This window comes from Rana temporaria, chromosome 8, assembly GCF_905171775.1.
Source record: "Rana temporaria chromosome 8, aRanTem1.1, whole genome shotgun sequence".
NCBI classification, from domain to species: Eukaryota; Metazoa; Chordata; class Amphibia; order Anura; family Ranidae; genus Rana; species Rana temporaria.
In genome coordinates this window covers 3,889,951-3,900,664 of record NC_053496.1, presented here as the reverse complement: position 1 = coordinate 3,900,664, position 10,714 = coordinate 3,889,951, and the positions used below count along the sequence as shown (strand labels likewise).

At 47.4% G+C, this 10,714-nt stretch overlaps 1 protein-coding gene across 1 annotated transcript in view; it reads right to left on the bottom strand.

The window, feature by feature from the left end:
- Window positions 1-801: 801 nt before the first annotated feature.
- The window catches only part of RRP12 (ribosomal RNA processing 12 homolog), a 99,292-nt gene continuing 89,379 nt past the window's right edge, over window positions 802-10,714 (bottom strand). Inside the window, exons 30-34 of the mRNA XM_040361222.1 lie at window positions 10,294-10,343; window positions 7,022-7,097; window positions 4,899-4,966; window positions 2,854-2,936; window positions 802-1,449 (exon numbers count right to left, since the gene is read on the bottom strand). Of these exons, the coding sequence (XP_040217156.1) occupies window positions 1,350-1,449; window positions 2,854-2,936; window positions 4,899-4,966; window positions 7,022-7,097; window positions 10,294-10,343 (377 nt within the window). The 3' untranslated portion in view covers window positions 802-1,349. The remainder of the gene's footprint in view (window positions 1,450-2,853; window positions 2,937-4,898; window positions 4,967-7,021; window positions 7,098-10,293; window positions 10,344-10,714) is intronic.

Below are 10,714 nucleotides of genomic sequence, written 5' to 3'. Positions count from 1 at the left end.
GAGGAGGATCGGGGCTGCTCAGTGCTAGAGCAGGTGAGTATAACATGTTTATTTTATAGGGGAAAGAAAAAAAAACACAAGACTTTAGAATGACTTGAAGGGCATTCCCCATCGACCAATCCTCCTCCCCGGACCTTTGATTTCCTCCTCGTTATCCAGGTATATCTCAACCTCTGAAAGGTGGTCTAACCCCCCTGGCCTACAGCATTTCCGTATACCGTATTTATCGGCGTATACCTCGCACTTTTTTGCCCTTAAAATCAGGGCAAAATCGTGGGTGCGCGATATACGCCTCCCGCGCTGTGTTTGAATCCGCCGCCGCCGACATATACCGAGCTCAGTACACTCGGCCAGGCTCAGCTCCCCTGGCGGTTATGCGAGAGGAGCCGAGCGTGCCCGAGTGTACTGCGCTCGGTATATGTCGGCGGCGTTCAAACACAGCGCGGGAAGCTGGGATCGGCTCAGAGACAGCACGGGAGAAGCAGGGAGGACACAACGAAGGCTACAGACGGACACCGGACCGGACAAGGCCGCCGGGCAAGACACCAAAACTGTAAGTAATAAAACATTTATTTTTCCAGGAATTTCACGTCTAGATTAGGGGTGCACGCTATACGCCGGTGCACGCTATAGGCAGATAAATACGGTATACTCCATGCACCATTGTCTGACTGTGAAAGTGTAAATACTCGGATGGAATTGGATGTAGAACTTTTGCATGTACATTTTTTTTTTTTTGCTGAAATACAACATTGGAAGGAAGACAGAACGATGTACTTCTTATAAAGAGAAATAAATCAGTTTTCTTAGCAACATGTTAACGTTTAATAAACCAAAAAAATCCAAACTATCTTCATAAATAGAAGAATTCAACATCCTTATCGTGTGCAAGTCAGAGAACATCTCCGTCTTTCCCACCAGAGATCCGAGAGGCAGGTCATGTCCTCCTGAAGAGATGGTAGGGTTCCCCCTCTCTGAAAAGCATAAAACCAAAACCATTGGCTCTCCAACGGTACTGTTCACAGGTCAAGCCCAAGGTAGAACCAATGGAGATGTCCGATGTGGGGGGGGGGGGAGGGGGCCACACAAACGTCATTACGATGCAAATGTCCTTTTTTTTTATTGGGAAGTCTCAATGTGATCTCTTTAAATTGTTGGCTCTTCGGAAGAAAAGAATGAGGCTCCTCTCTTCCCCCCCTGGTATCGGTGGCCTCCCCCCACTGATAATTCTGTATCATTAATCATACAGGTGAGATGAGGTCCCGCAGGATAGGCCGGGATTCCTTTACAGGAGGGGAGATTGATATAGAAAAAGGCAGAAAATAATGTGCAAAACAAACAAAAAGGGTTCAAACTCTTCTTTCTTTCCTCTTCTTCCTTCCACTCTGCGCTCCTCTCTGTGCCGCTTTCACCAGTCCTTTAAACTGGCCTTGCATCTTCGCCTTTTTCCTGCATCAGAAACAGAAGAAGATTATTGTTATATCAATGTCACTAGACCTGTGCAATTCGTTTCTGGACGAAATACATTCATTTGGAAATATTCAAATTAACCAACAGCCGTTTAACAAATTTTTCAGAAAATTCGTAAAAGTCCAAGAATGGGGGGAAAAAAAAGGTCCAAGAATGGGGGGAAAAAAAAGTCCAAGAATGGGGGGGGGGGGGGAAAAAGTCCAAGAATGGAGGAAAAAAAAAAGTCCAAGAATGGGGGGGGGGGGGGGGGGGGGGAAAGTCTCATGCCACGTACACACGATCGGATTTCCCATCGGAAAAAGGCGGATGTGAGCTTTTGAATGGAAATTCCGTGTGTAGGCTCCATTTGACTTTTTTCTGTCGGAATTTCCACCAGCAAAAGATTTTTTTGCTGGTGGAAAATCCAATCGTCTGTAGCAATTCCGACTCGCAAAATTCCAACGCATGGTCGGAAGCATTGAACTTAATTTTCTAGGCTCGCCATAGAAAGGCGAGCCTAGCGGCCGCGATCGCTCCCGACAGAGCCAGAGTGGGGATCTGTAAACACAAAAAAACCCGTTCTGGGAAAGGAGACAGATCGTGTGTTAATAGTATATAGGCACAACGATCGCCTCCCCCAGTCAGTCCAATTCCTCCTATAGTTTGAACACACTCAGGGACACATTTAACCCCTTGATCGTCCTCTAGTGTTAAAGTGATATTAAAGGTTCCCAATTTTTTTTTTTAAACAAACATGTTATATTTCCCTCCATTGTGCAGTTTGTTTTGCACAGAGTGGCCCTGAATGCAGTCTTCTGGGGTCCCACGGCGGCTCCTCCCCACAATAGATAACCTCCCTCTGGGAAGCTCTCTTCCCAGGGGGTTACCTTGCAGTCGCGCTCTTGTGTCATACACTCGGCGTCCATAGACAGAGCGTACGATTTGGCCCCGCCCCCCAGTCATTGGATTTGATTGAAAGCAGTGGGAGCCAATAGCTGCACTGCTATCAATCTATCCAGTGAAGAGCCGAGAACCTGTGGAAAGAGCAACGTGGGATCGCGCCCACGGAAATTCGGGGCTCAGGTAAATAAAAAAAGGGGGGGGGGGGGCTGGGGCGGACATAGGGTGAAAAAACACAAAGGTTTACAACCCCTTCCCTACCAGTGACATTTACACAGTAATCAGTGGCTATTTTAACTTTGATCGCTGTACAAATGTCAATGGTCCTAAAAAAGTGGACGACGTCAATTTTGTTTGGGTTCAAAGTCGCACGACCGCACAATTGTCAGTTAAAGTGACGCAGTGCCGAATCGCAAAAAAAAAAATTGCTTAGTCAGGAAGGGGGGTAAATTCTTCTGGGGCTGTAGTGGTTAAAAATAACAAAGCTGTTGCACTGCGACTTACCTGCGGTTGAGCTTGGCTTTGTTGAGGGGGATGTAGGCGTACGGGTCGTGCTTCCCCTTCTGCTTCATATCACCTTTTCCTTTCTGCAAGAAGAAAAACACAAAATGTGAAGACACAGCGAGAAGCAAATCTTCCATTTCTCATCTCTATTGCCCCCCCCCCCCCCCCATTTATAAAAATGGTTAGGGTTTCCCATTGAAAAATATGGCTAGGACTCAGGAATTGGAACAGGGACCTCCACCAAAGGTCAGAAGGCGGGTTCCCAGAGGTCAAAGGTCACAGGGCGTGGCTGACCCACCCCCACCAAAGTGTACCGCCTACCCCAACTAAGTCGGGGAATGAACAAGTCGGGGAAAGCGTCTTGCGCGCGCTTCACACTCCCAGGTTTTATTTCATTTAAACCATTTTTTTTGGTTTGTTTATAAGTTTAACCTCTTCCATACCGGGCATATTCTGCCACTCTTCTCTCCTACATGTACAAATCATTTTGTGCTAGAAAATTACTCAGAACCCCCAAAACATTATATATGGTTTTTTTTTAGCCGACACCCTAGGGCATGGGTCTTCAAACTACGGCCCTCCAGTTGTTCAGGAACTACAGATCCCATCATGCCTAGTCATGTCTGTGAATGTCAGTGCGTTACAATGCCTCATGGGATGTGTAGTTCTACAACAGCAGGAGGGCCATAGTTTGAGGATCCCTGCCCTAGGGAATAAAATGGCGGTCGTTGCAACTTTTTATCTTGCACGGTATTTGCGCATTCATTTTATAAACGTGTTTTTTGGAGGGGGAAAAAAAAAAACAACAAAACAAAAAACAGTAGTGTTCGCCTAATTTTTTTTTGTATAATGTGAAAGATGTTACGCCGAATAGATACCCAACATGTCACGCTTTAAATTTGCGCACACTCATGGAATGGCGCCAGACACTGAAAAATCTCCATATGCAACGCTTTACATTTTATTTTTATTACAGGTTACCAGTTTAGAGTTACAGAGGAGGTCTAGTGCTAGAATTGTTGCACACGGCGATACCTCACACGTGTGGTTTGAACGGCGCTTACATATGTGGGCGGAACTTACGTGTGTGTGTGTTCGCTTCTGAACATGAGCTATCAGGGACAGGGGTGTTGCAAATAAAATATATATATATTTATTTTTTGCACTTTTTGATGACTTTTATTCCTATTACAAGGAATATAAACATCCCTTGTAATAGGAATCTATCATGACAGGTCCTCTTTATGGAGAGGCAATAAAATCCCACATCTCTCCTCCAGGCTGGAAAGCATGAGATCAAAATTCACAGATATCATGCAGACAGCCTGGATCACGGCTCTGTTTACATCCGCGGCCCGGACGTGAAGTCACAACGTCACGCCCAGGCCTCCGACGGTCATAGGGATGACCATCTCTATGGTCGTCATCCAGCGGCGGCCGACTCTTTCTCCAGGTCCCCGATGGCACGGGAGAGCCCGGAAAAGCACCGGGTGGCGGTGGGAGACGTCCCCTCCCGTTGCCTGTAAGAACGATCAAGCGGCGGAACTGTTATGATCGATCTTATGGTGCGCAGAGTCGCCGGCAGAAAATAATGATACCTGTAGCTGCCCCCATCATTCAGATATCCCCCTAAAAGTCAACTTCATATGACGGCTTTGGGCTGGAAGTGGTTAAATCAAAATTTTGAACCCCCCTAAACTTTATAAAGCATATATTTTTTCTTATCAGAGACCCTAGGGAATAAAATGGCGATTGTTACAATTTTTTTATGTCACACACTATTAAAGTTCAAGTTCTTTGAAAGAAAATACACTTTAACCAATTTAAAAAAGAAATAAAACAGACATGGCCTGTTGGGGGAACTTGAGGACTGATGTTGGGAACCACTGGCCTACAAAAGCTGTAACCAAACCAGGAGCCATAGACAAGGGATGAATCCTTTCTCTGTACAATGCAGTCCCCAAGAGGAGACATGTTATTGGTGGCCACAACACCATGGAGGACATTTCATCCCACGGGTTTAGTAACACTTCTGGGTTATTTACCTTTGATTTGTACGTGTCTCCAAAGTTTGGCTTTTTGTGAAGAGGTCGGTGTATTCCTGAGCCGCCAGCTGTTGGGGGAAACAAAGAAAATGGTGCAAAGCGAGTTAGCTAAAATAGTTAAAGTGGAATTCTAGGCCCCAACGATAGCCGGCCATAGATGGATCTGATCAACACTGAGGCTTTATTCACACCTATGGCATTTTTAGTGCTTTTTGCATTTCGCTCTACGGAACTTTGTTAAATGGGCTGTAGTGCAAAATGCAGTAAAATGCCATAGATGTGAATCCAGCCTTACGGTGTTGATGGAATCAAGGAATTTCCTTTCCTGGAAAAAAGAAAAAGCCGTATAATCTCCGGGCTGCTTAAGCCTAAAACAGATGATGCACAAGAAATACCACAAACTCAAGCACCGCCAGCAGCCTGGGTTTGTTGGAGTGATCGTAGGGGAGAGCCGAGCCGCCGCCATCTGGTTGATCAGCGTGCGGGTAACTTAACAGCTTTCATTTCAATAGCTGTGTTCCCCGCCGTGTGCCGTCATATACAGCCCCTCCCCCCCTTGTCCATGCACTTTGATAGACAGATTACCTATCCCAGGATTGGACAGGTGATCTGTCTGCAAAGTGCCCTGATAAGGGGGGAGGGGCTGTACATGACGGCACACGGCGGGGGAACATACAGCGATTGAAATGAAAGCTGTTACGTTACCCGAGCGCTGATCAACTAGATCTCCTCTCTCTTCCGGGACACAGGTGGGCTTGCCCTGGGGGGGGGGGGACACAGGTGGGCTTGCCCTGGGGGGGGGGGACACACAGGTGGGCTTGCCCTGGGGGGGGGACACACAGGTGGGCTTGCCCTGGGGGGGGGGACACACAGGTGGGCTTGCCCTGGGGGGGGACACACAGGTGGGCTTGCCCTGGGGGGGGGGGGGACACACAGGTGGGCTTGCCCTGGGGGAGGGGGGACACACAGGTGGGCTTGCCCTGGGGGGGGAGGGGACACACAGGTGGGCTTGCCCTGGGGGGGGGGGGGGACACAGGTGGGCTTGCCCGGGGGGGGGGGGGACACAGGTGGGCTTGCCCGGGGGGGGGGGGGGACACAGGTGGGCTTGCCCGGGGGGGGGGGACACAGGTGGGCTTGCCCTGGGGGGGGGGACACAGGTGGGCTTGCCCTGGGGGGGGGGGGGGACACAGGTGGGCTTGCCCTGGGGGGGGGGACACAGGTGGGCTTGCCCTGGGGGGGGACACAGGTGGGCTTGCCCTGGGGGGGGGGACACAGGTGGGCTTGCCCTGGGGGGGGGGGGAACACAGGTGGGCTTGCCCTGGGGGGGGGGGAACACAGGTGGGCTTGCCCTGGGGGGGGGGGGGGACGGGACACAGGTGGGCTTGCCCCGGGGGGGGGGGGGGGGGCACACTCGCCATCCCTCAAAATCCACTCGCAAAATGCAAGTGGATTTTTTGAGGGCTGTATTAAGGCATATAGGAAGTCTTAAACCTTGGGGTTATTCTGCCTTCTACGAAGACTGGACACTGAGAAATAAATAAAAGTGTAGGCCAACCCCAGTAGACCTCTCCCAACTACCAGCATGCCTCGATTTGTTGCTAGTGTCCTAGGAGGAGGAGGTCTTTTCTTACAATTTTTCTGATATAACCCAGAGTTTCTCAACTAGAGTCCCAGGGTATAGTCGTAGGGTATAGTCCCAGGGTATAGTCCCAGGGTATAGTCCCAGGGTATAGTCCCAGGGTATAGTCCCCTTAATCTAATGGCTCAGGGACCGCTGGCAGCAATTCAAATGATGGTATCGCCATCTGTAGCTAGTGATGCCAATTCTGAGTCTCTCAAACCCTTGGATTCCTGCTTAGCATTGTCGGGGGTGTGGCTAAGTATTCTACCTTCCCATGGAAGACTATGACCCAGATTACCCCGTTGTTTGCAGAATTTGTGGGGTCACAAATGAGCTCCCGGGCCTCCACCTGCAGATCCCACATCTGATCTACACACAGCCATAGCAGCTTCTCATCCAGAGTCTTATACTATTTCACATTGATCCTTAACAGATAAGCTGACCCCTCCCCCTGAGGAGTCACACGCCTACTTCAATTACTGCCAGCTGGGAGGAAATCTACCTTTATATTGTGACGTCTTCTCTACGGCCTCGTCGTCGTCATTGTCCTCCCAGGAACGTTTCTTCTGTGCCTTGTTCTGCAGGAAATATTAAAGAGGAACAGAGTTATAATTGTATTACAGTGAGGGGGGAAAAAGTATTTGATCCCCTGCTGATTTTGTACATTTGCTCACAAAAACGATCAGTCTATAATTTTATTGGTCGATTAATTTTACCAGTGAGAGACAGAATAAAAATATCCAGGAAAACGCATTTTAATGAGAGAAATAAGTATTTGATCCCCAATCAATCAGCAAGATTTCTGGCTCCCAGGTGTCTTCTATAGAGGCAACAAGCTGAGATTAGGAGCACTCTCTCACTCAAAAGGGAGTGCTCCCAATCTCAGCTTGTTACCTGTATAAAAGACACCTGTCCACAGAATCAGATTCCAATCTCTCCACCATGGCCAAGACCAAAGATCTGTCCAAGGATGTCGGGGAGAAGATTGGAGACCTACACTGGGGCTCCACCACACAAGATCTCACCTCGTGGAGGTTCAATGATCAGGAGAACGGAGAGGAATCTGCCCAGAACTACACGGGAGGATCTTGTCACTGATCTCAGATGGGACCATCGTCACCAAGAAAACAAAATCGGTAACACAACACTGGGAGGGACTGAAATCCGGCAGCCCCCGCAAGGTCCCCCTGATCAGGAAATCACATGTACAGAAGTGTCTGAAGTCTGATAATGAAGATCTGAATGATTCAGAGGAGAACTGGGGGAAAGTGTTGTGATCAGAGGAGAACTGGGGGAAAGTGTTGTGATCAGAGGAGAACTGGGGGAAAGTGTTGTGATCAGAGGAGAACTGGGGGAAAGTGTTGTGATCAGAGGAGAACTGGGGGAAAGTGTTGTGATCAGAGGAGAACTGGGGGAAAGTGTTGTGATCAGAGGAGAACTGGGGGAAAGTGTTGTGATCAGAGGAGAACTGGGGGAAAGTGTTGTGATCAGAGGAGAACTGGGGGAAAGTGTTGTGATCAGAGGAGAACTGGGGGAAAGTGTTGTGATCAGAGGAGACCAAAATCAAGTGTACAGTATTCACAGCGCTTCACTTTTTCCACATTTTGTTATGTTGCGGCCTTATTCCAAAATGGATTAAATTCATTATTTTCCTCAAAATTATACAAACAATCCCCCATAATGACAACGTGAGAGAAGTTTGTTTGAAACCTTTGCAAATTTATAAAAAAAAAAAAAAATCCCATGTACACAAGCATCACAGGCCCCGCCCGTGTCCATGGGAGGAGCCTGCAATACCCGCGTCCATGGGAGGAGCCTGCAATACCCGCGTCCATGGGAGGAGCCTGCAATACCCGCGTCCATGGGAGGAGCCTGCAATACCCGCGTCCATGGGAGGAGCCTGCAATACCCGCGTCCATGGGAGGAGCCTGCAATACCCGCGTCCATGGGAGGAGCCTGCAATACCCGCGTCCATGGGAGGAGCCCGCAATACCCGCGTCCATGGGAGGAGCCCGCGATACCCGTGTCCACGGGAGGAGCCCGCGATACCCGTGTCCACGGGAGGAGCCCGCGATACCCATGTCCATTGGATTTTTATTTAATAAATTTGCAAAGATTTCAAACAAACTTCATGTTGTCATTATGGGGGATTGTTTGTAGAATTTTGAGGAAAATCATGTATTTAATCCATTTTGGACTAAGGTAACGTAACAAAAAGTGAAGCGCTGCAAACACATTCCGGATTCTCTGTATAACCGATCACTGACATTATTTGTATTGAGCCGATCACAGATACTTTATAAACCTAAAATATCCTATAAATGAAGATCGTTGACCTCTAAAACGTTCCGTACAACAGATGACAGTACTTCTGTATTCTTAGTAACGGAGAGATTCTCCTGATGTGAGCAGAAAGGAAGATAATTGTAGGGTTGGTTATCCTCCTGAGCGTCGATCATCTATTGAATCCCTATAATTGCAGAATTCTGCTACTCAACATAAAAATCTGTTCTGCAGATCAATGGAGCGCGTCAGATCCAAGCGATAATTATTTACGTGAGTCTGTCAGCTTAAAGGATCGTCTCTTATATCCGGCTCTAGATACTTTCTAAAAGCCTTTTCAGTCAGGTAAGCATGAAATAATTAAAACTGAACTCAGCTACTTTGTAAAAACTGCAGGAGATACCATGAGTCCAAGGAGGTGCCTGCTACCTCATAGACTTCTCTCTATTATTGATATCCGACAGGTTTACAGTGATCCATGGAAGATAAACCCCAGAGCTCGAGGTGGTCTCAGCTCCCCCAAGAGCCTCAGAGTCACTGAAAAGGAATATGTCTGCCGCCCCCTCCCCTCCTAATGCACATTCACAGAAGCCTTTGTATAGGAATTGCGTAAATTCAAGAAACTTGCGTGCTGCTATGTGAAAACCTCAAATAAATGAGGATTACTAATATTGTGAACAGCTGCAACCACTCAAAACACTAACATAGAATATTTAAAACTGAACTACAGAAATTCAGCTACTTTGTAAAAACTGCAGGAGATACCATGAGTCCAAGGAGGTGCCTGCTACCTCATAGACTTCTCTCTATTATTGATATCTGACAGGTTTATAGTGATCCAATGGAAGATCAACTCCGGAGCTCGAGGTGGTCTTGGCTCGCTCAAGAACAAAGTCACTGAAAACGAATATGTCTGCAGCCCCCTCCCCTCCTAATGCACATTCACAGAAGCCTTTGTATAGGAATTGCGTAAATGCAAGAAACTTACGCGCTGCTATGTGGAAACCTCAAATAAATGAGGATTACTAATATTGTGAACAGCTGCAACCCCTTAAAACACTAACATATCATATTTAAAAACTGAACTCCAGAAATTCAGCTACTTTGTAAAAACTGCAGGTAATACCATGAGTCCAAGTCCAAGGAGGTGCCTGCCACCTCATAGACTTCTCTCTATTATTGATATCCGACAGGTTTATAGTGATCCATGGAAGATCAACTCCGGAGCTCGAGGTGGTTTCAGCTCCCCCAAGAACCTCAGAGTCACAGAAACCAATATGTCTGCCGCCGCCCCCTCCCCGCCTAATGCACATTCACAGAAGCCTTTGTATAGGAATTGTATAAATGCAAGAAACTTGTGTGCTGCTATGTGAAAACCTCAAATAAATCAGGAAATGAAAGGTAAACATTTTTGCATAACTATAAAAAAAACAAAAAAAAAAACAACAACTCTGGTTTTTGCTTTTTAAAAGACTAAAGATGGAAACTTACAGTGCGAAGTCCGACTTCTTTCATGAGATCCGCCATCTCCTCATCCACACCTGTGAACATCAACAGAGATCACCATTAGCTGGATAACATCGGGATTTGTTAAAGTGTTTGTTTTTTCTATGAAATTGTGTGTAAGAAATGATATCGCATGAATCCGTTTTATTTATTACACAAGTGACTGTGCCAGATATTCTAGTATTCTGTGGAATCCCCGGGTTCCTCCAGAGTGAGAGTCTCCTCTAAACAAAGGACCCGTCTACAGTCCCTCAAGCTTTAGGGGGGTCGGTAGGAGTAGACAATGCTTCATGCTTGGTGGTCAGGAGAAGAAGAAAAAATAAAACACAGCGTTTGTGGTCAGGAGGAGGAATAGAGCCCCATTGTTGGTAATGGTTGGGGGGGGGGGGGGGGGCATGCATTATGC